At 43.8% G+C, this 27,905-nt stretch overlaps 1 protein-coding gene across 2 annotated transcripts; it reads right to left on the reverse strand.

Annotated features, from left to right (window-relative positions):
- Window positions 1-5,038: 5,038 nt before the first annotated feature.
- ASRGL1 (asparaginase and isoaspartyl peptidase 1) lies at window positions 5,039-27,546 on the reverse strand. Of its 2 annotated transcripts, none has more exons than XM_059404136.1 (7): window positions 27,420-27,546; window positions 26,020-26,220; window positions 16,531-16,673; window positions 15,792-15,949; window positions 7,793-7,911; window positions 6,934-7,044; window positions 5,039-6,260 (listed from the first exon to the last, which is right to left on the reverse strand). In XM_059404136.1, the coding sequence occupies exons 2-7, from the start codon at window positions 26,207-26,209 to the stop codon at window positions 6,055-6,057; spliced, it is 927 nt and encodes a 308-aa protein (XP_059260119.1). In that variant the 5' UTR covers window positions 26,210-26,220; window positions 27,420-27,546; the 3' UTR covers window positions 5,039-6,054. The 2 variants fall into 2 exon arrangements, with proteins under 2 accessions (XP_059260119.1, XP_059260107.1); XM_059404124.1 differs by lacking the exon at window positions 27,420-27,546 and adding an exon at window positions 27,235-27,389.
- Between the last annotated feature and the right edge of the window lie 359 nt (window positions 27,547-27,905).

The following is a 27,905-nucleotide window of genomic DNA, read 5'->3' on the forward strand; positions in this document are numbered from 1 at the left end:
TCGAAGGCGAGAGAACCCCAGCCTTTGTTCTCATTCCACGTCCACAGTAAATATTCCGGGATTTGGGGTGAAACCAGCATCCACCTGTGCTAATTAGTCGGTAAATACTTCGGGAAAGGGCTCTTTGCCGGAGAGGCACTTGGGGTAGCTCTTGTCTGGCAGGGCTGGCCTTGGGAAAGGTTGAAGGGTGAGCACAGCTGGGAAGGGAAAGTGACCTGGGAAGGGGCCACGGTTTCTGGTGGCCACACAGGGGGAACTCGATCCCCACCTGTTCTTCTGACGCCAAGTCGTTCTTTGCCAAACTTCTGGGTGGGGCCTTGTGCTCTTGGCACAACCTGCATTTCCCTTTCCCAAACCTGGAGCCCAGTCCTGTTCCCACAGCCCGGCTCTGGAGGCTTCTGGTGCAGAAGGGACGGCCACGTGTGTGTTCGGAATGGCCAGCCCGGCCCCCAGCATCCCAGTCATGCGTTCTAGCCAAATGCTCACCCGATGTCATGAGGAGGCAACCTGGCCTCCTGCGGAGGTATGACACCGCCTGGCCCCAGGTCCTGAGTGCCTCGCCAAGTCACGGGGGCCGAACTCCGGAGAATAGCCACGGGGGCCTGTCACTCATCCAGACTGACTGTGGGATTTGGATACACCTGTTGTTGGCGGTGTTTTTTCTTGAGAAAACTGCAGACATTTGGTGAAAGTTTATTGACATGGAAAGGTGGATTGTTAACTGAAAAAAGGTTTTATTATTTTTTTAAATTGTTTTTAAAATTATTTAAAAATTTTTAAAAAGATTTTATTTATTTGACAGAGCTAGAGATCACAAGTAGGCAGTGAGGCAGGCAGAGAGAGAAGGGGAGGCAGGGAGCCTGGCGCTGAGCAGAGAGCCCGATGCGGGGCTTGATCCCAGGACCCTGAGACCATGACCTGAGCCAAAGGCAGAGGCTTTAACCCACTGAGCCACCCAGGCACTCCGGAAGAAAGGTTTTAAAAAGCATGGATGGTATGATTTCATTTTGGAAGATAGACTCACGAATATACAACAGGTGTTAATAGCGTAGTCACCGGGTGGTAGGAAATGTTCCCTCTATTTTTTTTGTTTTGCAGGATCTATGTTTTCTTGTAACTTATTTAAGAATTGCTATTTCTTCCAAGTCTTACAATGCACACATAGCTCTTTTACTTAATTACAAGGTTATTTTTAACTTAAAAATGTTGATTAAAAATCGCTACCCTGGAAGGGAACAATCCAGGGGCTGTTTGAACCAGAGCATTGGGTGGTGGACCCTCAGTCTCACCTCAGAGACTGGGAAGAACTGACCTCTTTTCTGCTTTTCTGCTAGTTATAGTTTAGAGCCAAAACCCCGTCCAAGTTCTGCACAGAATCCAGAAAGTGGTGATATTTGCGGAACAAAAAAGTTAACTCTGAGATGATCAGTGATTAAAAAAAAAAAAAGGAAATGGAAAAGCAAAAAGACTGAGAATCCCAGTCTGCTGTCCTCTGTCAGCCCCACACATGCCTGCTCCTTCTTGCTCACTGCTTGAAAAATCCAACTTCACTTTATTATTTTTTTCAAAGATTTTATTTATTTGATAGAGACACGGTGAGAGAAAAAACAAGCCAGAGTGGGAGAGAGAGAAGCAGGCTTCCTGCTGAGCAAGGAGCTCAATTCAGGGCTTGATCCCAGGACCCTGGGATTATGACCTGAGCAGAAGTCAGACACTTAAGGACTGAGCCACGCAGGTGTCCCCTGCCCGCAACTTCGCTCTAATAGAGGGTTAGGAGGAAAAGCAGGGTTCGAAGGATAAAGTTGTTAAAACGTGGTGTTCTCTCCTGGTTTTCACCTGTAGGCTCTTGGGATGGCCCCTACGCTCTGTGCGGGTCTTGGAAAGCGCTGGGAGCCGTGAGAGAGATCATGAGGATGGGCAGGGAACAGAGAGGCTGAGATCAACCTCAGTTTAATCTGAGGAAACTCCAGTTTTCCGGCCCTTTTGTCATCTTTCAAAAGGTGTCCCTGTGGGAGTCCCCCCCATCTTTAGGTCCCTGCAGGACACAAGCTATGTATGACCGTGGCAGTTGTTCTGGGGTGGATGGAAGTGAGGTAGGGTATGGGAGAAAGGCACTTGCCCACTGAATGGAGCCCGCACCCTGGTTGGGACCACTCTGGGCACCCACCTCCACTCCCGGCCCCAAGCCTACCTGTGGTCCAGGCCCAGATCTCCTAACCCCTTTCCCGGGCCTGGTGCGCCTCCGTCCTTCAGTCTGGCCCCTATGGCCTTGGGGAGCTACACAGGGAGGAGGAGGAGGACGCCTGGGTTTCTCCAAGCTGGACCAGCTTCTCTGGGCACCTCCTTACTCCCTGGTTGGTATGAAGTCTGAAAGCAGTGCTGGTCTATGCCAAGATCGAGGCTGCCCGAGGACCACAGGGCAGGTGTGGGGCTGAAGGGCCATGTCTCCTGCCAACTTCTCCGAACACCACCCACTTCGAATGAGAGGAATCCCGACAAGGACCAAAGCACACGTCTCATTCTACCTTCCTTCGCACTCAGAGTCTGTAATCTCTCATGCCAGAAAGGAACACGTTCGGGAAGGATGTCATTTGGGAAAAAAAAAAAAAACAATTATTGTGCCATAGCTACGAGGTTAAGGCTCCTTCCAGCCCACTGCTGACCAGGGCATCTGCTGGAGCAGACGCCCGCTCTGGACTCTGGGCCCCTCTTGTGCTCCTTCTCACCTCACCATTTTAGCAAGTTTAGTCCAAAGAGAGTCTTCCTGGCTGGAAGGAGCAACCGAGGGCAGAGGCTGGGGCTGTCTGAGTGTGCTCACCCGGGGGTCGCTGGCATCGGGCGTCAGGTGTGGAATGTGCTTCTGTTGTTTTAAGAGTCAGAGATGTGGTTTAAGAGTCAGAGACATGATTGATCTTGATGGGTCACTGGACAATGCTGCTCTAAAATAAACTGTAGTGTTTGGATGAAAATGAAGGTCAGGGACAGGAGCCCTCTTTTCGTCCCAAATTTTCTGACTAGGTTATACTGATGCAATCAAAGATCGGTTGGTCAGAGATGATGCTGAGTGAAATAAGTCAAGCAGAGAGAGTCAATTATCATATGGTTTCACTTATTTGTGGAGCATAACAAATAGCATGGAGGACATGGGGAGATGCAGAGGACAAGGGAGTTGGGGTAAATTGGAAGGGGAGGTGAACCATGAGAGACTATGGACTCTGAAAAACCATCTGAGGGGTTTGAAGGGGTGGGGGGTGGAATGTTCGGGGAACCAGGTGGTGGGTATTAGAGAGGGCATGGATGCATGGAGCACTGGGTGCGGCGCAAAAACAATGAATACTGTTGCGCTGAAAAGAAATAAAAAATTAAAAAAAAAAAAATCAGTTGGTCTCCCTTGTGTGCCCCGGGCAACGCTGGACGTTTTATGGTTTGCTGCCCTCTTGTGGTGCAGAAATGGTGACAAGAGTCTCCTCTTTCCCACAGCATCTGGCCCCGGGGAGAATGTGCGGGACAAAACCCCTATACGAGATCTCTGCTGAGGGATTTTCCAGGCTAGTGGAGGTGAACCATGGTCCGAGGGCAACAGTCCACGCCTTGGGCTGTACAGGGGGCTGACATACATACCCTTCCCTAACTGGGGCGCCCGGCCCAAGAGGTCAGAGGCCCCCAGAGCCTCCAGCGGTCTTTGACAACTAGAGTTGCTTTCCTTCGGAATGGTGGAAGTGATGGGCACAGCACGAGAAGCTTCAGCTGGGCTTCCTCCTGCCTCAGCCCCCCCCCCGCCCCCGCCCCTTATCCTCTGAGTGACGCCCACCTTCTTCCATTTCTCCTTCCCCAACCTCTCATGTCATCCTGCTTTGCCTCCTTTTCGGGCTGAATTGTATCCCCTCAAAACTGGTATGTGAAAGTCCTAACTGGTATGTGAAAGTCACTTCCACACGTGACCGTATTTGGAGACAGGGCCTTGGAAGAGGGGGTCGAGTTAATGGGGCCGCTAGGGTGAGCCCTCACCCAGTCGGACCGGTGACCCCATCAGAAGAGGGAAGTTGGCTACAGACGTGTGTAAAGACCACGTGAGGACCCAGTGAGAAGGCGGCCATCGGCCAGCCAAGGAGAGGCCTCAGGAGACACCGTGGCTTCCAGCCTCCAGAGCTGTGAGAACGTAACTGGCCATTGCTGAAGCCCATGTCCGTGGTGTTCGTTCTTGGCACAGCCCTAGCAAACGAATACAGCCCTAACATAATACTTATTTCTACAGGGAAGTGGTTGTATTTTTGAGGTTTTTTCCCCCTCTTTTTCTTTAATTTAGAGAGAGAGAGAGAGAGAGAGAGCGGGCGAGCGCCGAAGGGGGCAGAGGGAGAGGGAGAAAGAGAATCTCAAGCCGACTCCCTGCTGAGTGTGGTTTGAGCTCATGACCCTGAGTTGGACGCTTAACCGACTGAGCCACCCAGGTGCCCCAACATTTTGAGGTTTTCAAGGATAGAAATACACCCAGTCCCTTGTGGGCCCAGCCACAGTTTCTCCATCTGTCCAGAGGATCCTTAAGATAAACTCGGAGCAGTTTTCCTTTAATCTCGTTTAGTCTTTATGGCAATCCATTCCACAGATGAAAACATTCCTAGAAGTTAACTTGCCCAGGGTCACCCAAATGGTGGGGACAGTCAGGATTCAGACTCAGCTGGGCCCCTGAGTGCCACCTCCTTGTCCGTAGCTCAGAGCGGACGGCCAGCCTGGGAAGGTCATGGGTAGGGATCAGGAAGGGGCTGGCTGTTGGGTAAACTTCGAGAACATTGACCATTTTCCCTGCTGATCCTTGCAAACGGTGGTCTGGTTTCTCTTTTAACCCACCAAGAAAAAGCTCCATTTCTCTGAAAAACTGTCCAATCTACTCCATGGGGCAGGACGTATGGACACCCCCACACCACCCTCCACTCGAAAGTCCTCTGGAGTTAGTACGCCCGTCTGAACTGACTGAAACAACAGGAGCTTGTGGACACTCTGGTCTTTGTCAACAGTGACTCCTAACCACACTGTTATTCTTTCAAAATATATTTTATTAGTAGCACATGGAATTTAAAGTTAAGCAATTTCTTTCCAGAGAGAAGGTAAGACCTGACAGACTAAAAAACCGTCACAGCAGAAATATCATTTCCAGTGTAAAGAGAGATGGGTAGGAACAGTTTCCGCCAAGGAAATTATGTTTTCTGTCACGCTGACCATGCTGAACACGCGGCACCTGCAGTCACGTGGGGGCCCACGGCCCTGGACAGCGAGGGAATGCAGTAGGTCGAGGGGCATCCCCATGGGCTCTGGTTAGAGCAGCGGCTGAGAGAGAGCTCATGAGCCCCCTTCCTCAGCACGAGCACCAGGAGGGCCTGCAGCAGGCAGAGGCTGGTGGGAAATGCTAGGCTAGCAGACTCACCTGGGAGCCCACGAGACCTGCAGGAGCCCCGCAGAGTCTCCGTTACACCCTTCACCTCCAGACTGGGGGCTATGGGTTACCAGAGGCTACTTTTAAAGGATCTAGAAACATGTCTACATTAGTAAGTCAGAGGAGAAATGAACCTTCTTAGAAAGAAAAATCAGCTTCTCCTCTCATGGGTTCTTTTCCCTGATATTCTTCTGACTTAACATGAACTCTGCAACCAAGACAGCCCTGGGAGGTGTTGGCCTCCCCCCAACTTTTGAGCCTGCCGTTCTGTCCCTGCGGCGGGTCTTCTGATCCCATATGGAACTCCCTGCACTGAGGTGGCTGCTGTTCTGCTCAGATCATGTCGTTTCTCCTTTCTAATCTAAGATACTGGGGACAATTCATAAGAAAGACTCAAGACGTGGTCATCTACACTGGTCTTACTTTGACCTTAGTGGGGCGTTTCTCTTGGCACTTCCCGATCCGCCCCTCAACCAAACACTCAGATACTCATTGATCAAGGCGACAAAACGAGTGACAGACTGCAGAATTTTCCATTTCTAGATCTAATTGATTAAGCCAAGTCTCCACACCAGGAAACCGGCCTCTCCCTCCAAGCTAGCTTCCACAATACAATCTTCGGGGCCCTAGGGCAGATCAGCGACACTGGTCTCATGGAGATCGATTCCAGAGTGCAGCTTGCCATCCTTGGCAGCTGCCCAGGGCATGGAGGTGGAGGTCCACTTTACCGCCCAGTCTCCTGCTTTGCTGACCAAGATGACACCGCCTAAACCCTTCAGCTTTGACTTCATATAACCCAACGACATGTCGGCTGCCTCTTCCAAGGTCTTTCCTGAAAACAAGGAAAGGTTGAGAAACAACACGCATTGTAATGAAAGGAATCTGGTGGGAGAATCAGTTGCAGTTTGAAAACCCAAATGAGTTAACAAAAGGTTTTGGGCAAATGATTTCTTTTTCTTTCTTTTTTTAAAAATAGAATTTATTTTTTTTAAGATTTTTATTTATTTATTTGACAGACAGGAATCACAAGTAGGCAGAGAGGCAGGTAGAGAGAGAGAGAGAGGAAGAAGCAGGCTCCCTGCTGAGCAGAGAGCCCGATGCAGGACCCTGGGATCACGACCCGAGCCAAAGGCAAAGGCTTAACCTACTGAGCCACCCAGGTGCCCCGGGCAAATGATTTCTATTTGAATGCTTCAAAGAAGGGTCCTCACCACAGAGGCCCTCTTTGCATGGAGATGGAACTTAGCATCAGCCTAAGTGGAGCTGCCTTCTCTTCCACACCCAGACTCAAAGTCTCTCTACTGCCCCTGAGATGCCCAACATGACAGCAGTCTAAGTGCACTTCTTTCCAGATCCTAACACAAGGTGGGAAGAAGTCAAAGTAGTGTTAACAACCTGAAAGGAACATCTAAAGCAAATGGGAAAGGGTTTCAGATACTTCACAGCCTATTTATAAAGCGCTTCCATTCACTTGTCTTCAGACCATATGAACTTGCTCTATGTACCTTGTTCTACGTGGAAGAGAGTCAGTCTGGCCAGATTCACTTTCAGGATGCTCTCCCCGTGCCCCGTTGTTGAAATGGCACCAATGTCATTGTCAGCATAACCTCCGGATCCTGCTCAAAAAAGGTGGACTGGTTCTAACTGAGCAGCAACAGTGAAGAAATTCAAACACGTATCAAATCTAATGCTACCTAAATGCTAAATCCCAGAGTGCCAAAGTATGAAGGAAGGTCAGTAGCGGTGACCTTGAGATGCAAAGGTGGAGTAGAAATGGCCAGGTAATGACCCTGAAATCAGTGGTGGTGGTGGTGGGGGGGAGGGGTTGGCCTGGGCTCTCAGGGAGCAGCTCCTCCAGGAAGGCTCCTTCTCCTCCTCAGAGCCCATTCCGCCACTCCCAGCCAGGCCACGGACCCACGCCCGGGGAACTAGAGGATGTACTTCAATGTCAACGCAAACACTTCCATTTGTAGCAGCACTACGTCACTTCCATACCACTCAAATCTAGTGGTATGAAATCAACCTAAATTCTCAGCTTTTTCTCAGTGTGTTAATTTGAGCCCATGCCTGGGCTCAAAGAGGCTTTGTGTATGTAACTCTTCCGGACTAGGACCGCAGAGTCTGAACCTGGAGCTAGAGAGAAGAAAGAGGCCCTTGGGGGCTTGCTAGGGGCCACCTGAGCCTCCCCACGTCGTCCCCAGAGCCACCAGCCTCGGAGAAGCCCTCCCTTGCTAGATACAGGTGCCCCCTACCCCCACCCCCGCACTCCCGGAAATGCCGGAGCGGCCGGAAGAGGCGGGGAGGGAAGAGAGACCAGTGGACGGTAGCAGAAGGGGCGGGGCAGCAGCCAGCCAGGAAGCCTACCTACGCATGGAGTGTCCCCAACCCGGCCGACCATTTTATTAACGATGCCACCCGTCGAGGTTGCGTAGGCTACGTTTCCTTTGCAGTCCAAGGCGACGGCCCCCACTGTTCCCAAGTCTCTGCCAAGAATAAAGAAAAAAGTGACAGACTGAGACGAGACACACCATCACAAGTTAACATTGTAGCTGAACGGCCCTTAAGTTCCCACGTTAGGTGCTAAGGGCAAACGGGACACGCTTTGATTCCAACATTTACGGCTCACGTTAGCTTTTTATTCTGCAGGTCAGATAGTTTGCTAGACATTCCTTTAGATCTCAGCCTTGAGAGCACATCCCATCCCAGCACCACCGTCCTCTAGCCGTGTGACTTAATTACTAAGTTTTCTTTTCTGTGTCTCATTTTCCCCTCCTATAAAACAGGGGTAAAAACAATTGAGTGCATCTCAAATGTTGTGTGCATAAAAATCCCTTGGATCCCTGGGCCCACCCCGAGATCCTGAATTGGTGAGTACGGGGGACCCAAGACCTTCCATTTCTCAGAGCCTCCCAGGTAATGCTGATGCTGCCTGTCACACCCCACTTTGCCTGTGTCACAGGGCTTGCTGTAAAGATGTAATACGCGACTGTTTTCTGTAACGTATTATACATTTCACGTAAAAAGAATTGGAAGAAACTGAACAACAGCTATAATACCCACCACCCAGATTCTATAATGAACTATATTTGAGGCATGTAGTAAGTGCTGGGCATGGCAGTGAAGTGAACGGACAAAGTCCCTTCTCCTGTGCAGCTTGCATTTGGGGGCAGAGGCCAACAGGGTGATAAAAAATTTTTTATGGAACAACAGTAAAAATGATGACTCCAGCAGTGTGGAGAGGGCTTTATGCAGGGCCTCTCTGAAGGAGGTGAGGGCAATCCCCAGGCTTGCTGGGGAGGATGCTCCTGAAGCTGGAACATGGTTGTGAAACTCATGGAATTTGGAGGTCACTGTGGTTGCAGTGAATAAAGTGAGGGACAGAGGATAGGGGGCCTCAGGGAATGGCCAGCAGCCAGACCATGGAGGCTCTGATGGGTGGGGTGACTGTACCCTGGTGACCCAGAACGGTCCTGATTTATCCCTGTGTAACAGTTCCCCCTTCACTCTCAAAGTCAAGTTCTGATCTGAACACTAAATTATAGGGTCCTCCTACACATAGGCCCTGAGTGAGATGAGAAGACATTGCCAAACCTGAGCCGAGATGTGTCACAAGATGAGTTCAGTTTTAAAAATATCATTCTTTACCACTACACCCATCCATCAGGATGGCTAAAAATGAAGACTGCTACCCAGTAGCAGGTGTGGGTCAGGATATGCAGAACTGGAACGCTCAGTCACTACTGCTAGAAACATAAACTGGGTCAACTCTTTGGAAAACCATCTGGCACAATCTACCAACGCTGACTTGGCAATCACACTCCCACATTTCTGCATTCTCCCAACATAAATGTGGAGCTCCATTCACCAAAAAATATACAGCAAAATGTTCACAGCAGGACTGTTTGTAGTAACAGAAACCTGAAAGTGATGTAAATGTCCAGCAAAGGCAGAGGGGGTGGGCTGAGATGTAGGCATGGAACAGAATCCTCTATGGCCATGAGAATGAGCTACTGTGGATGTGCCACATGGAAGGGTCTCAGAAATACAATGAGGAAAGAAGGCCCAAATAAAGTACATACTATATGGTTGCACTTAAATCAAGTTCAAAAACTGGCAATGGCCGTCTACAGTGTTAGAAGCCAGGTAAGTGGCTGCCTTTAGAGCAGGACTGGGAATGGAAGGGAGCATGGTGGGGTTGGGGGGTGAGGGGTGGGGAGGGCATCGGGTGATGATCTGTTTCCCCACCTGGAGGCTGGTTATATGGGTCCACTGTGAAAAGTCATCAGAGGTGATGTAAGACTTGTGCACTTCCAGAGGTAGGCTGTACATATACGAAAAGTTTCTCTTAGAATAATTACTCTGGCAATTGTGTGTGGACTGAGGGAGACCAGAGTGGAACTAGAGACTGTCAGGAGGCTTGAAGGGTCATTGGCCTCATTAGGGTGCCCCTGGGACACAGAGAAGTGGGCTTGGCTTAGGACACTGAAGGCAGAGCTGACGGACTTTGCGGGTGTACTGGGTAAGAAAGAGATTAGGGATGGCTCTAAGGCTTTGGCTTCCAGAACCAAAAGGGTACAGAAACCATTCACTGAAATGCAGACTATTAGGAATAGGTTTTTTGGTGTCTGTTGGTTCACAGTGCATGGGGAGCAAGGTTAGGTGGGGGAAATGCTGGGCTCAGTTGTGGACACAAGCTTGAGGTACCTATTGGGCAATCACACGGAGGGAGCAAATTGCAGCTGGGTGTGGGCTGGCATTCAGGGGGCTACAAAGAGAAATTTGGCAGTCTGCTAGAAAGAAAACAGGAACCCTGTCTTCCTGCATTCACAAAAATCAACTCCAGAGAGTTCAAGGCCTGAATATAAAACATAAAACAGAATTATTCAGGAAAGTCTAGGGGACTACAGACATCTCAGGGTAGGAAATACCTTCTATGTTTCTAGTCCTACAAACTATATGAGAGAGGTGGACTGTGTATTTGATTACAAAAAATTAACAACTTGTGTATGGCAAAAATACCATAAGCAAAGCAAAAGTAAGACTAAAGATAACAGATTTGGATTTTTTTTTTTTTTTTTTAAACAGAGTAGACAGCCTTAAGACTGAGAAGAAGGGACCTAACAGTGAAAGAGAAAAAAATGATCATAGGACAAAAATAGGCAAATCCATAGAAACAAATGGCCCACCAACAAAGGCCAAAAGCTCACATGTGTTGATAGGGGATACAACTTAAAGTGACAGTGTTACCCTCCTCATGCAGGGGACACCCCCAGACTCTGCTGGTGGCAGGCGCACCCCTAACATTCATAAGGTGTGGGCTACAAGGTACAAACGGTAGCCATTACACCATCTGTTCACTTTTTAGAAGCTGTAGATATGTTCTTTTATCTTAGTGTGGTGCATATGTCTTCAAAAATATTGTAAAGCCATGGTTTTTACATGACCAAAAGTGGACAAACTACCAATAATGACTTAATGTAATTATTATTGTGCCCATCTGGGTCTTTTGTTGATCAGCTATTGATGGCTGGATGAGTGGGACACACACACACACACCCTATAAATTATTAAGTGTTTACTCCATGAGGTTGATTTTCCTGCTTTCATTTCAGGAAGCAGTAAGTTCTTATAATAGTATGTCTGTACAACATGCATTCTCTTGACAAACTGCCACATAAGACAGATCTTTTTTGAGTCTGTGTAGTTCTTTGCAGGTTTTTAATTTGGAGAAGCTTCCCTCTGCTGAGGCAGCAGCAACTGGGATGCGCAACAAAATTCTTAACGCAATCCTCAGATTTGGAAAGGAACTCCTGATTTGAACATTACCAGCTCAAATGCTACCAGGCATGCAGGATACATTTCTGTAACAGAAGACACTATTTCATAATTTGATCATACATGTAGTCATTTATACCATCTCTTCAGCGGCACCTAGATCCATGCAGCTCTTTCACATTTCACTGCCAGTGTATTATAAGACTGAAAGTAGCAGCTGTGTTGTTTTTGGCCAAGTCTCTCTTCAAGTGGCAGTACACTCTTGATACACAACAGACAGAAGGATAGCCTCTATGGGAGCTGATTTGGGGATTATTTGAACGTGAATCTTCTCCTTCAAGGTAGGCAAGGATTTTTGTTGACTTCTTTCAGGTTCCTTTTATTTTACGGAATGCTATTCTTCTTCTTCTTCCTTCTTCTCTTTTTAGAGAGTGCAGAGTGCTCAAGTGGCTGGGAGGCAGAGAGGGAGAGGGAAAGAGAATCCCAATCAGGCGCCACACCCAGTGCGGAAGCCTGGGGCTTGATCTCATGGCCCTGAATCATGACCTGAGCTGAAATCAAGAGTTGGACACACTTAAGTAACAGACTGAGCCACCCAGGAGCCCCTGGAATGTATTCTTCTTGCATATTTTCCATGCAGTGTGATTTTGTTTTTCTCTAAACTTATTTTAATAATATATATTCAATAATATATATTCAATAATATATTTATGATATGTTTTCAATCTTTTTAAAAGTGAAATAGCCAAAAATATTTTAAAGCTTTTATTAAGCTTATCAATAGAAATTAAGAGTTCATATTAAGTGACTGTAGGTAGCAACAAAATTAATTTTACTAAGTCCGTAATTTACTCTTTGAGAATCTTCTGTGATTTCATGGAATTTTAAAATCTAAATTCAATGTAATTACTTTAACAGAACTGAGTTGGTCATTGCCACCATCTGTCAGAGATTTGTTCCAAGGTCAGATAGGAGTTTGAGCACGCCGTTCCATTTTGGGCCTGTCTAGAGAAACCTATGTTGGACCTTCTCCTGTCCACCACGTCAGCGCTGGTGCACACTGGGGGCACACCTCCTAGAAGTAGTTTCAAACTGTGAGCCTACACATTACATCAAAGACTTCTGGGCTCTTGGCTAAACTTCATGTTTATCTATCTTTTATTTACCAACCATGTTCACTCCATTATCCCAGGCTTGCCTTTGACAGTCTTTTACTTTTTTAAAGCTTTATTTTAGAGAAAGTGAGCATGTGCAGATGGGTAAAGGGGAGAGGTAGAGGGAGGATCTCAAGCAGACTCTGCACTGAGTGTGGAGCCTGATGCGGGGCTTGATCTTACAGCCCTGAGATCATGACCTGCATCAAAATCAAGAGTTAGTCACTTAATCGACTGAGCTACCCAGGTGCCACATGACCTTTGATGGGTCTTTTAAATTGATGCCTAAGATGGAAAGTTCTCCCCACTTCTTCTCTAAATCCAAAATGTCTACTTCCAAAAAGCAGGTGAGTTAGACTTGTTTTTCTTCTCAGGGTGACACAGCAATACATTCAATAAATGTTAGTTGCTTGACGTGTCTTCTGACCATGGTACCTTCCAGTTGAACTGAATATTTTGTTAAAACATTTTAGGTATTTGATTTCCTCTCTCGCTTATCACCCAGTAAATTAATGTCTGAATTCTCTATCCTAGATAGCGATCGTCGGTTTTATTATTTTTTGTCTTAATTACATGTATTATTGAATTCTGAAATAATTTTTATTAAGCCTAGAAATGTTCCACTGTGTTTTGTAAACACAGTGCTGATGACGGACTGCCATGGCTAAATATCGGGCACACTGTATTATTCTTTCAAGAACATTACATCCTTGTTTCAGATGGTCTTTTTCTTTTTCCTCTATCCTACTGCCCAATCCTACTGCTTGCACATGTCCTTTTGGTGTGTGATTCTTTGTGATGAGCAATTAGCTCTTCCTGCAGTAAAGGACGGAGAACCGCTGGGATTTCATTGGAACTGTACAAACTGAGGATGTGGCAAGAATAATATTCTTAATAATTTCCACCGTTCCAAAAGGTAATTAAATCTTCACTGGACCAAGAATTTGGAATGTCCTGCTTGTGAACCTTAGGTGGACCATCCTGAAAGACGCCTCTTTACTACGTTCCTTTTTAAAATGAATGTGGACTGTATCCTGGAAGATTATTTTCCTTTTTACCTCTCAGTTTTTTGTTTTGTTTTGTTCACTTTTATATTCTTTTTCTATCAAAATCTTGACTTAACATGCATTTTTCAATAATCTAGGGATTAAAAAGATGTAATTGTCTTGAAAGTGTACAAAATTAGGATTATTTTCATCAAAAATGAACAGCAAATATAACTGAGTAAATACAAATGAATTGCAGATATAAATTCAAAAAGTTAGGCTTTTTACTAAAATATACCGAATTACCTATTAATAGTACAGATAAAACATGAATTATAATTAGTGAATATAACATTTTAAAATTCCTTAAAAGCTAAAAATTTTAACATATTTTTACAAATAAAATCATAGCTAACATACAATGTCCATTTAGTTGCCAACATAGAGCTGGTTCTTCAGGCAGGTTCTGTCTAGACCCACACTGTCCAATGTGGCTGGCATGAGCTACCCGCACCACTGGCCACTGGAAGTGTGGGCAGCCCCCAGGGTGAGGTGGGGAGGTGTGCTGCAAGCCTAGCACATGGGTCAGATTTCTGAAGATTTAGTGTGAAAGAAGACTGTAAAATATCTCAAATAATTTCTTATATTGATTACATGCTGAAATGAAAATATTTTGGTTATATTGGGATAAATATATTAATTTCATCTGTGTATTATTATTATTATTATTTTTTTTTGTTAGAGACAGAGAGAGTGTGAGGTGGGGTGGGGAGGAGCAGTGGGAGAGAATCTCAAGCAGACCAGCGCTGAGTGTGGAGCCTGATGTGGGGCTTGATCTCATGACCTTGGGATCATGACCTGAGCCAAAATCAAGAGTCAGATGTTTAACTGACTGAGCCACCCAGGTGCCCCATACCTGTTTCTTTTTACTTTTTTACTGTGGCCACTAGAAATATTTTAAATTGCAAATGCATTTCGTCTTCCTGTTGGACAGTGCTGGTCTAGACCTACGCATGTACATATTTTAGACTCATGGGCATCTGTCCTCCTATGCAAGTCTTGCAGATATTGTACTAATCCATGAATCTCACCAGAACCATAGCATAGAACATGTAAGGAGGCAAGAAAATGGATACTTGGCACTACTGGGAAACAATTACTTTGTTATATAAGAATTTATTTGACAAGTTATTAATTTGTCTTGTCTTTTCCTCTTACCTAAGTCCTTCTGCTATTCAATTCTTCCCCCCACTCCGAAGCAGTGTCCATTTCCGGTACCAGCAGTGGCACAATCCATAAATCTTTAGATTTAGGTGGCCTTCGCTTTCAAGACATAGAGCAAGAGATGCAGAGAAGCATTTCCCTGGGGGCTGGGTGGTATTAATCACAAGAGTGGATGGTGAGGGTTAAGGGTCATGCTATGCCACTGCTGAGTGACAGAGGTGCCCCAGGTGTCGGTAATAAGCCAACTGTTTTGTATATTTGTGATGGGGGTGGTGTTCCTCTGAAGCGCAGGACCCAGGACGGGGGCCCTCTCGCTTATATCTAAGGGGAATACTGGCTGGTAGAGATGTGAGCTGTTGCATAATTTCTGGAAAGTGATGTGGTAACATCTGGTAAAACACCCAAGAACCATCGATAAAGCAGCCCCATTCCTGTGACTCTAGCCTACACACTTGGTAAGGTTATCAAAAGCTACCAGTACATGGCTGATTTTGTAAAACAGATTCTTAATCTGGGGACACATCAGAACTACCTGGGAAACTTTCTCCTGATACATCTGCCTGGCCTCTTCACCTCAAATCTATTAAATTCTTCAGGGAAGGGGACCAGGCATGTGTATTTTGAAAAAGCTCCCTAGGTAATATTAAAGTATACTGCTGGTTCAAAATGACAGATCTTAGAAGGAGTGTGCAGAGTTAATAATTATATCCCACTATAAACTCCTAGCCCATATTCCAATTTTATTTTTCAAATTTTGCTTTGAATAAGGGGGCTTTTATTTTGGGCTTCTAAAATCTGTAACACAGAAAACCGCAATTCAGAACAAATGATTAATTCAAACTTCTACGAACTGTATGGATTTCTCTGCACTAGGGCAGCACACTCAAGTAACTTCAGAGGGTACACGAGATCCCAGACAGCTTGTTTTGTCTGCTTATGGTACAAACTGATCAAGAGGCATCGGCAGTTAATCCCATAACATAAGGCACTCTACTACTGGAGAAGGAACTCTTGGCCGAATTTGAGTTGCTATTATAGGACTAATAAATGAGGTTAAATGTAAGAATCAAAAGAGCAGTTTTTCCATGATATAGTGTCAATTGCTCTGTACAAAAACGGAAACTACCAAGTGACTCCTGACTTATCTACGAAATGTAGATAATCAGATCCTTGTCTGATATATCTGAGTAAGTCCGCAAACTGCGAGCCATAGGTGACACTTACTGTTGGAAGCCTAGCTTCAGAGCACCTTTCTCATTTTTCTCTTTTTCTAGACGTTTTATGTTTCTCTCTGTCACCAGCTGCTCTTTAGGAATCGTGGGAACTCCCATGGCTGCTGCAAATTTTGCTGCGCCCTGGTCAGTCAGAAAGCAGTGAGTTGTCTTGAGCCAGAAAGAAACAGAAACATGGTTAGTCTTTTGAAATAGTTAAAATCTTTTTAACCGTTCCAACTGTGTGGATATAATTACTTCTCTCTGGGTACAAAGCCTCAAAGATGCAAATTCCACTGGCTTGCTTTTCTGAATGTTGAACAGGGCCTGGCACTCTTGAGACCTTGTATTTTTAAAAAACTCCCAAAGTGATGGAATGGTACTAGGAAGGTATTCATGTACGATCTTAAGTTTAGAGAACATAATTCATCTTTATTTTACACAAGCTATTAAATAGTTGGTCTGTTCAGTTTGTATCTCTTATGTCATACGTGTTGAAAAAGACTTAAAAAAATACAGGAAGACAACGTGAAAACAAAGTAATTGCTGGACAAGGGGTTACTAGTCAAATTCCACTAGTCAACAGCGGTGAGTCTCGGCTTATTTGAGAAATTTAAATAACATTGCTTCTGTTCTTTTATATGGTTTTAGGAGGACAGTGCTCACAAGTATTTCCCTACAGTTAGACAACTTTTAGTTGCTAAAGTACATCGGTAATAATTTCTTACGAAGAGGATGCTTTCGTCACATACCTTTTCCATAACAAGCCGTGCAAGTTTAATGGGATTTGCTATACAGCGGACTGCAGACACAGCTCCTGCAGACAGGTCTTTTCCACTCATGATACTGGCATCCATTTCAACATCACCATTTACATTCAAGACAGATCCACAACCTAAAACCAAAGAGAAGTTGAAAAGCAAGAATTCAGAACTTAGAAATGGCTCCCAAGTTTCCTTTAAGCCACTGACTTTAATTCATCCTCTACTCCATTGCCAGACAAATAGGTTTGGAAACACACATCTAGTGCTCGTTTCGGCAGCACATATACTAAAATTGGAAACACACATCTAGCTCGGCACCCCATGACCTACAAAATATAAAATATGAAGCCCTTCTCGATCTGGCTTCTGATCTCCTTTACCAGCTGTATCCCCCTTCCTTGGCTGCATTTTACTGAGATATTAGGTTTCCATGAAAGCACCATGAGTTCTCATTGCTCAGTGCCCTTGTGCATGCTGCTCTCTTTACCACCAGCATCCTTCCTCCAACTGCTTTTGCCCAGATAATGGCTGTAAGGCTAGCTACGCTTAACCTCTTTGTGCCTGTTTCCTCATCTGTAAAATGGGATAAGAACAACGCTCAAGAATATTTAAAGGATTATAAAATTGCCCAGTACCTAATAAGATAAAATTCACAATGTTTGGCATGCAATAAGAAATTTCCAGGCACACAAAGAAGCAAGAAAATATGATCCATAACGAGAAGGGGGAAAAAAACCTTAATAGTAACAGATCATAAATGACATAATAGATAATGTATAATAGATACATTATATATTAGATAATAGATATCTATTAGATAATTATCTATTAGATAATAGACAATTCCTTAATAGTAACAGATCATAAATGACATAATGATAGAAAGTAGACAAGGATGTTAATAAAATAGCTGTTAAAACTATATTCTGTATGTACCAGAACATGCAGGAAAATATAAAAAGGACCCAAACAGAACTTCTAGAAATGAAAAAAAAAAAACATCTGAAGTGGAAAGTACGCTGGATGGGATTAAAACAAGGTTAGACACTGCAGCAGGAAAGACTAATGAACACGATGACACAGCAATAGAAACCATCCAAAATGAAAAATAAAAAAGGATTAAAAAACCTCAAATTAACAGAGGACCATTGAGCTCAGGGACAATTTCAAGCAACCCAATCTATGTGTAATTAGAATCTCTAAAAGGAGAGGTGAGACAGAGGGGCAACAAAATGTTTAAAGAAAAACCAAGAAAAAATTTTCACATTTGATTAAAACTACAAATTCACAGATCTGAGAAGCTCAGTAAACTCCAAGCAAAAGAAACATGAAGAAAATTACATGCAAGGACATCTTGATCCAACAGCTTAGTGCTAATGAGACAGAAAATCTTAAAAGTAGCCAGAGAGAAGCATTAGGAAGAGAGGAAAAGAAATGAGAATGAGAATATGTTTCTTGTCAGAAATGATGCAGCCTGGAAGATAGTGGAGCAATGTCTTTAAAGCCCTGAAATTAAAAACAACAATGACAACGCACACACACATAAGCACAAAAGCCTGTCAAGTTGGAAGTTCAATAACCAGTGAAAGTATCTTTCAAAAACTGAAAACAAAGTCTTTGTCAGTTACATAAAAGCTGAAAGAAATGGCCAATAGCAGGTGTGCATTACAAAAAATGTACAGGAAGTCTCTCAGGAAGAAGGCAAAGGACAGTGGACAGCAATCATAAGCCACACAAAGGAAGGAAAAGCACAGGAAGTGGCTGGTAAATGGATAAGCAGAAATATTTTTTCCCTTCATTTTAACAATATCTTTAAAATATAAATGTTTAGGGGTGCCTGGATGGTTCAGTTGGCTAAGCGTCCAACTCTTGATTTCAGCTCAGGTCATGATCTCAGGGTTGTGAGTTCAAACCCCACGTAGGGCTCTACACTCGGCAAGTTCTGCTTAAGATTCTTGCCTTTTCCCTCTCCCTTTGCCCTTCCCTTCTACTCATGCTCAATCTCTCTCTCTCAAAAAAAATGTCTATATATATGTGTGTGTATATCTATATCTCTCTATAAAACTATTTAAGGCAAAAATAATAGCAACATATTGGGCAATTTATAACATACACAGAAGTGAAATTTATGACAGCAATAGCACAAAGGCAAGGAAAGGGGAAACACGTATGCCATTACAAGGTTCTGACATTATGTATGAAGTACGACTTGAAGGTAAACTGTGACAAGTGAGAGACGTATACTATAAACTCTAAAATAACCCTAAAAAAAGAAGTCTAGCTATTATGCCAACAAAAGAGGTAAGACAGAATCATAAACAACACTCAACTCAAAAGATGACAGAAAAAGAGAAAAAAGGAACAATGAATGGATTGGACAAATATAAGACAAATAGCAAGATGACAGATTAATACCTGACCATATCAATAATCACCTTAAATGAAAATGGCATAAACATCCCAATAAAAAGCAGAGATGGTCAGACTGTATAAAAAGGTAGGCTACAACTATGTGCTACCTAAAAGAAATCCACTTTAAACATAAAGATATAGATAGGTTAAAAATAAAAGGATGGAAAAAGTTATACCATGCTAAAATGAATTAAATGAAAGCTGGAGAAGCTATATTAACATCCAGCAAAGTAGACTTCAGAACAAGGAATGTTAAATAATAATGACACTTTGAACTGATAAAAGGGGTCAGTTCACACAAAGACAGCAGCCTATGTACCTAACAACAACTTCTAAACATATGAAGCAAAACTGATAGAAGTCAAAGGAGAAATAGAGAAATCCACAATTAAAGTGAAAGACTTCAACACTCCTCTCTCAGTAATCAACAGAAATAGACAGAAAATGAAGGGATAAAAGATCTGAACAACACTATCAACTAACTTGACCTTACTGAGATTTACAGAATCTTCCATACAACAATAGCAGAGTATATATTCTAAATTTTTAAATGCAAGTAGGATATATACTAAGAGACACTATATTCTGGGTCAAAACTCAAACCTTACAAAGTTCAAAAGAATGTAAATAACACAGAGTATGTCCTTTGATTGTTAACAGAATTAAAATAAAAATCATACAGATATTTGGCAAATCCACAAATATTTGGACATTATCCCACTTTTAAATAACCCACTGTTCAATGTGGAAGTCACAAATGAAATTATAACATGTTCTGAACAGAATGAAAATGAGAAGACAACATATGAAAACTTATAGGATATAATCAAAGCAGGGCTTAGAGGAAAATTTAAAGTATTAAATGCTTGTATTAGAAAAGATTGGTCTCAAATTAATGATCTAAAAATAATAGTAAATTATTCCTAAAGTAAGTTGAAGAAAGGAAATAATACAGATAAATCAATGAAATTCAGAAGAGAAAAATAGTAAAAGAAAAAAACAATAAAAAAAATCCACAAAACCCTCCCCAAACCAAAAGCTACTGTTTTTCTGAAAACAAAAAACCAAAAAACCCCAAAAACCAAACTTGATAAACTCTAGCTAGACCAACCAAGAAAAAAAGACAAAAATTCAAATATCAAGAATGAAAGATGGGACCTCTCTAGAGACCTTACAGACATCAAAAAAATAATAAACTACATTGTAAATAACTCTTATGCCAATTAATTCAACATCTTTTCTTTTCTTTTTTTTTTAAAGATTTATTTTGGGGGCACCTGGGTTGCTCAGTTGGTTAAGTGGCTGCCTTCAGCTCAGGTCACAATCTCATGGTGCAGAGATGGAGCCCCATGTCAGGCTCCCTGCTGGGTGAGGAGTCTGTTTCTCCCTTCCTCTCCTGCACCCCCTGCTTGTGCTTTTTCTCTTGCACACTCTCTCTTATTCTCAAATCAATAAATAAAATCTTTAAAAAACAAGACTAATTAATTTTAGAGAGAGAACTCATGTGCATGAGAGAGCACAAGCAAGGCGGGGAGAGGCAGAGGGAGAGGGAGAGAGAAACACAAGCAGACTCTGTGCTAAGCATGGAGCCTGAGGTGGGGCTCGATCTCATGACCCTCAGCCAAAACCAAGGATTAGATGCCCAACTGACTGTACCATCCAGGTGCCCCTATAAATGTAACATCTTAAAAAAAAAAAGGACTTTATTAATTACTTAATTTACAGCCAGTAGGTCAGAAGCACAAGGAACAACCTAGATTCACAGTTGGCATCTGAAGTGGAGGGTAGCCTTGTGGGACTGAGCCCTTCACCTTTAAGATTTTATTTATTTATTTATTTGAGAGAGAGAGAGAGAGAGAGAGAGAGCGAGCGAGCACGGGCACATAAGTCAGGGAAGGGGAGGGACAGAGGAAGAAGCAGGCTCCCTGCTGAGCAGGGAGCCTGATGCCAGACCTGATCCCCTCACCCAGGAATCATGACCTGAGCTGACACTTAAGCAATTGAGCCACTGAGGCCCCCTCACCTGTGGAATCTGATGTTACCTCCAGGGGGACAGTGTCAGAAATGAGCTAAATTATAGGATACCCAGCTGGTGTAGGAAAAGTGCTTGGTGTGGGAAAACCTACACATGCACTGGAATTGGGTTCAGAATCTTCAGACAAAGGCAATCCAGGGGAGCAAAGGTAAGTCTTTACAACAACAGTTCTGGAACAATTGGATATCCATAGGCAAAAAAACCAAATCTAAACCCATATCAGACCCTCTTCATAGAATTAACTCAAAATGGAACACACACCTAAATGTAAAATGTGAAATTATAAAACCCCTAGAAGATAACATAGGAGAAAATCCAGATGACCTTGGGATTGGCTTTTAAAATACGACACCAAAGGCATGATCCGTGAAAGAAAAAAATTGTTATGCTAGACGTCATTAAAACAAAAAATTTCTGCCATATGAAAGACACTGTCAAGAGAATGTGAAGACAAGCCAGAGACTAGGAAAAAGCATTCTTAAAAGACACATCTGATAGAGGACTATTATTTAAAATACACAAAGAACTCTTATAACTCAACAATAAGAAAACAAAAAATCTGATTAAAAAATGAGATAAAGAAGGAAAAACAAAAAACAAAAAATAACAACAAAATGAGACAAAGACCTGAACAGACACCTTACCAAAGAAGATCTACAGATGGCAAGTATGAAAAAGATCAATTGTACTTTTATACTGGCGACAATCGTAAAAAGTAACATTTAAAATAGTACCAAAAGACATGAAATAACTAAGTATAAATCTAACAAAATATTTATAAGATATGCATGCTAAAAACCACAAAACACTGATGAGAGAGATCAAAGATTTAGACAAATGCAAGTATATACCATGCTTTGGAAGTACTGGATTGAAAGACTCAGTACTGCTCAGATTTCAATTTGCCCAAACTGATCTATAGAGTAGATCAGTACATCAGTACATCAGTCCTAGTCAAAATCCTAGCAGGACTTTTTTTGGTAGAAACTGACATGCTGATTCTCAAATTGGTGGGAAAGACAAAGGGACTAGGATAGCCGAAACAATTACCCACATATGCACCAAGAGTTGCAGGACTCTTACTACCTGATTTTAAGACTTAATATAAAACTACAGTCATCCAGACAGTGTGGTATTGGTGAAAGGTTACACACATAGGCCAATGGATTAGAGTCCAGAAATAGACCCATATAAACAAAGTCAAGTGATTTTTCACAAAGGTGGAAAGGCATTCCATGAAGAAAGAATTGCTTTTTCAATAATTGGTGCTGGAACAATTATGCAAAAACAACCTTGATAAACACCTCACATCATATACAAAAAATTATTAACAATGGATCAGAGATGTAAATACAAAACCCGAAACTATAAAATTTCTAGAAAACACATAAAAGAAAACATATGTGACCCTGCGTTAGGCAGAGATATATATAGATATAGATATCAATATATATATATATTTAAAAGATTTCATTTATTTGAGAGAGAGAGAAAAAGAGAGAGAGAGCGAAAGAGAGAAACAGAGAGTATGAGCAGAGGCAGAAGCAGACTCCCCATTGAGCAAGGAGCCCAACTTGAGGCTCAATTCCAGTACATCAGCTGAAGGCAGATGCTTACATGACTGAGCCACTCAGCATAGACAGATAGGTCTTAAGGTATGACACAAAAAGCACAGTCCATTATAAAATTGGACTCCTACAAAGTTAAGAACTTCTGTTCATTGAAAGACACTCTTTTTTTTTTTTTAATTTTTAATTTTTTATAAACATATATTTTTATCCCCAGGGGTACAGGTCTGTGAATCACCAGGGGTACACACTTCACAGCACTCACCAAAGCACATATCCTCCCCAATGTCCATAATCCCACCCCCTTCTCCCAAACCCCCTCCCCCCAGCAACCCTCAGTTTGTTTTGTGAGATTAAGAGTCACTTATGGTTTGTCTCCCTCCCAATCCCATCTTGTTTCATTTGTTCTTCTCCTACCCACTTAAGCCCCCATGTTGCATCACCACTTCCTCAAATCAGGGAGATACTGGGTATTTACCCTAAAGATACAAACGTAGTGATCCAAAGGGGCACGTGTACCCGAATGTTTATAGCAGCAATGTCCACAATAGCCAAACTATGGAAAGAACCTAGATGTCCATCAACAGATGAATGGATCAAGAAGATGTGGTATATATACACAATGGAATACTATGCAGCCATCAAAAGAAATGAAATCTTGCCATTTGCGACAACATGGATGGAACTAGAGCGTATCATGCTTAGCGAAATAAGTCAAGCATTGAAAGACACTCTTAAGAGAAAGAAAGACAAGCCACAGACCGAAAGAAATTATTTGCAAATCACATATCTGATAAAAGGCCAACATCTAGAATTTATGAAGAATTCTTAAAACTCAGTAATAAATAAAATCACAATACCGAAATTGACAAAATACTTGAAAAGATATTACAATAAACATTTGCTGTTAGGGAAATGCAAATTAACACTAGAACGAGATCCCACCACACAGCTGTTAGAATGGCTAAAACACAAATACTGACAACACCAAGAGCTGGTGAGGATGTGGAGAAACTAGAGCTTTCATACACTGCTGGTGGGAAGGGAAAGTGGGAGTCACTGTGGAAGACAGTTCGGCAGTTTCAAATAAAGTGATATACACACCTGCCCTACAACCAGCAATCCCACACCTTTGTATTCACCCAAGAGAAAGAAAAACTTATGTTTACACAAAAACCTGTATGCAATTGTTTCTAGTGATCTGTAATGGCCCCCAACTGGCCATGTCTTCTGGTTGGTGAATGACCAAGAATTAGTATATTCATACAATGGAATGCTACTTAACAGTAGGAACGGATGGACTATTTTTTTTTTTTTTTTTAGATTTTTGTTATTTATTTGACAGACAGAGATCACAAGTAAGGCAGAGAGGCAGGCAGAGAGAGAGGAAGGGAAGCAGGCTCCCTGCGGAGCAGAGAGCCCGAGGCGGGGCTTGATCCCAGGACCCTAGGATCATGACCTGAGCCGAAAGCAGAGGCTTTAACCCACTGAGCCACCCAGGCGCCCCACGGATGGACTATTAATACTCTTGTCAACATGGGTGGCCCTCCAACGCATTATGCTAAATGAAGAATCCAGAAAAGCTACAGATTGTACGATTCTACTCTCTTCTCCCTCAATGTGCTGCATAGTAGACACCTGGGACAGAAGAAGTGGGTCACTTAGAAGGCAGGCTCTGGTATAGAGCAAAGATGAGAACTAGCCACTCCAGTTCTGAATCAATACTCCCCAGGTCATGCAAATGACTGATCCCAGTAGTTTAGAGAGTGGCAGACCAGGAGACCTGTTCCAAATCAAAGTTCTTTGGGAATAAGTGGGTGTTTGTCAGCCAGAGGGTCCCAACTGCTAATGGCATGTCCTTGAACAAGACTCCCTTGAAACAGCAGGCCCCTCCCTCTGCTGGCAACAGGGGAGGCAGGTCACAATGGTGGGGGAGCATCTAGTAAATTCCAACTCAACCAACATAGCCATAACAATGCACTTATGCCTTATTCTATGTTCAGGCTGACTATGAAATCTTGCATTTAAGTGTTAAAGAGTGCTTTATTGAGCAAGTTTTATTGAGACAATGTACAAACAGGCCAAGAAAACAAGGGTTCTGATGCCGGGACCAGTAACGTAAAATGAATACAAAAATAAAAAGGCACTAATCTGTTAAGAAAAGACACTCGATGTTCTAAGAATATAAGTCATTTAATACTGTTAATTTTATAGCACAAAATAAAACAAGCTATGATCCCCCAAAATAATTTTAAAAGCTTACACAGAAAATATTATTGCCTGAAGTTTATGATCTTTAAGTTACAGGTCAAAAGTTTTGTGTTGTTGTTGTCTCAGACGTGAGAGGCTGGAACAAATACTCAGTATTTCATAACTAATTGGTTCAGATGTCCTGAAATTCTTTTCTCTGACAGATGTTGGGTGGGTGGTATCATCCCAAGCAGTATTTTTTTTTAAAGATTTTATTTATTTATTTGACAGAGAGAGATCACAAGTAGGCAGAGAGGCAGGCAGAGAGAGAGAGAGAGGAGGCAGCGGCTTAACCCACTGAGCCACCCAGGCACCCCCAAGCAGTATTTTAATCCCTAGATTTTAGGTTCTCTATTTTAAGATCAATGAGCATAAGAATTATATCTAACTCATAATGCAGATTAAATGAGTTAATCATGCAAATTTCTCAGACCATTGGCTGATACATAGTAGATACTTGTAGTAATTACGATGATTACTAGAAAGGGATCAACTTAGAGAAGAAGCCAAACAGAGAAGATTACACTCTGCATGATTCCATTTATATGGAATTCTGGAGAAGGCAAATTAATCTATAATGACAGAAGAGCAGTGGATAACTGGTAGTGGGGATGAGGGCAGATTAAATGCAAAGCAGCATGAAGGAAATTCTAGGTTACGATGGTAATGCTTTATTTTTATTTTTTTTTTAAAGGATTTTATTTATTTATTTGACAGAGAGAGAGAAAAAGCGAGAGTGCACAGGCAGGGGGAGCAGCAGGCAGAGAGAGAGGGAGAAGTATTGGCTCCCGGGATGCGGGGTTCCTGGGGCCATGATCTGAGCGGAAGGCAGACACTTGACCGACTGAGCCACCCAGGTGCCCTGATGGCAATGTTTTAAATCTTGTGGTGTGGTTACACAGATGTATATATTTTTCAAAACTCAATATGGGTATGCTTTATAGTATATAGTCTATTCCCACACCCTCATGAAAAGATCTACTAAAAAAGCGTCTCAGTATGTGAATTCTCTGAAGCAAGTTAAAAAAAGTGAACTGATGGATTTAAAAATTCTTAAAGCAATTTGGTCAACACGTAAAAAGAGAAAAATTAAATATTTTAGCACATTTTACCAAAAAGCTTACTAGATTCATTGGCACTTTAGATTCTATTTGTTTCGGGGGAAAGCTTAACCTCACTTGGCATCAGTTACTAACTGCACCGCAAACATACCTGCATTGAACTCAGGATGATCTTCCAGGAACGCCACAGCTCCTTCCACAGCGTCAACTGCGCTCCCTCCCTCCGTCAGGATTTTGTAACCCACCTCGGCAGCTTTGATGATGCCCTGGCGCACCCGCTCTTTCCGGTCCTTAGAGATACTGCTGGCCCCGCCACCGTGGACCACGATGACGGGATTCATGTTGACGGATCCTAGGGATCAGGAAGATGGAAGTGTCACTTCGAACAGGTCCAAGAAAACTACCCTGGGCATAATCTCCTGGAGGAGATTCCACCGGAGACTAGGTCCAGTTTCTACCCCGGGAGGGAGGCCAGGTTTACAGCCACAAAATTTTTCCTGAGACCGAGGGTCTGGGATTGGAGGACAGAGACAGAGCTTGAGCCCTACTCCTGGGCTCTTTCTGGTCTTGGGTTTCCCCTAGGATGATGGCCCCTTTTCCAAGCCTGTAAGTCCTTGATATTTGAAGGCAGGTACCACACCGACTAGGCAACCAAGAGCCCTGAGATTGGTCTGGAGTCTGGACCATGTAGGGATAGTTAGGGACACAGGTGGAGCCTCTGGGAAGGATACCAGGCTGCTGAGGGTCATCCCGCTTCAAAGCAAAGTTACTAAATCCTCTAAAGCCGGATCTCGCAGGACCTCAGAAGCCATTCTGGGGCTGTCAGAGTTTAGGGATGGGAGACAGCTGGGAATCATGAACGCCAGGCAAGGAAGAAGAGTCTGAGGGTCTGAGGGTAACCACCAATTCCAACCTCCTCATCACGACCTCAGTGGGAGGAAACTCTGGCTTCGGGATTATTCCTGGTGGGGAAAGACAGGCCCTATCCAACAGGCCCCTAACAGGCCGGGAGGGCTGCAGAACCAGGGGAAGGTGCTCCGGTGTGAACTGCGCATACACTTGCCAGTGACAGTATCCAACTCCCTGGGATCGTCCAGTCCAGGCCGTGTGGGGACATACTGTGCCACGCACACGGATTTCTGGGGGATACCCCGAGTTGCAGAGGTCCAGGTCCCCCTCTCCCGCCCCCCAAAAAGAGATGTGCCACATCTCACTGGAATCCCTTAGCCTTGACATTCTCAGGCAGTGCCAGTTCGTCGGCGGCCCCCCACCCCCACCCCCGGCCCCCACCCCATCCTGGACCCCCGCCACCGGGCAGGGTGCTTCCCGGTCTCCGGCGGTTGTTCCGGCTGGACCCTCGACTTACTGAGGACGCCGCGGGAGGTAGACACTGGGGATTCAGGCTGGGCCGAGCCGCCCAGCCGGCCTCCGAGCCTGCGCGGTTCAGCGACTGGGCGAGCCTGTGCGGGAAACCGCTGGGCTCGCAACCGCTCCGCGGACAACGGCTCCGCGCTTGCGCACGAGGGCGGGGCCGGCGCGCAGCTCATTTACCGTAAAGTCCCGGCCGCCGAGCAACACCTCACACCTTTGCCGGTGTGTCAGCTCCGGCCTTGCCCCAGCAGGCTGTCTCCCTGTGCCGCTCCTCCACTCACCCGAGCTTCTTGGAGGAAGGGGGAACTTCCTCTTCCTCTTTATGAGGCTGGGGTGTTGGCTTTGGGGACGAAATGCGTGATGTGCCAAGGTTTTGTAACTGAAAATTTGAAAGACTGGGTGCCTGGGTGGCTCAGTCGTTGAATTCCAGGGTTCTGGGGTTGAGCCTCGAATATGGCTCCCTGCTCAGCGGGAGGCCTGCTTCTCCCTCTCCCACTCCCCTTGCTTGTGTTCCCGCTTTCCCTGTGTCTCTTTCTGTCGAATAAATAAATCTTTAAAAAAAAAAAAAAAAAAGAAAAAAAAAAACCCCAACGCTGTGCGCACTAATATATTTCCTCTGTTCGAAATATTTCTCATTCTTGTAATTGTTTAAATTCAAATCTTTCC

This window comes from Mustela nigripes, chromosome 1, assembly GCF_022355385.1.
Source record: "Mustela nigripes isolate SB6536 chromosome 1, MUSNIG.SB6536, whole genome shotgun sequence".
Lineage (NCBI taxonomy): Eukaryota > Metazoa > Chordata > Mammalia > Carnivora > Mustelidae > Mustela > Mustela nigripes.

Bases quoted from the DNA above. Each gene is read 5' to 3' on its own strand.
- ASRGL1 (XM_059404136.1), bottom strand. From the start codon at position 26,209: ATGAATCCCGTCATCGTGGTCCACGGTGGCGGGGCCAGCAGTATCTCT. The intron at 7,912-15,791 runs GTAAGTGTCACC...TATTCTTGGCAG, and splicing joins CTGAAGCTAGGCTTCCAACA to AGACTTGGGAACAGTGGGGG. The intron at 7,045-7,792 runs GTAGGCTTCCTG...TTTTTTGAGCAG, and splicing joins TGGGGACACTCCATGCGTAG to GATCCGGAGGTTATGCTGAC.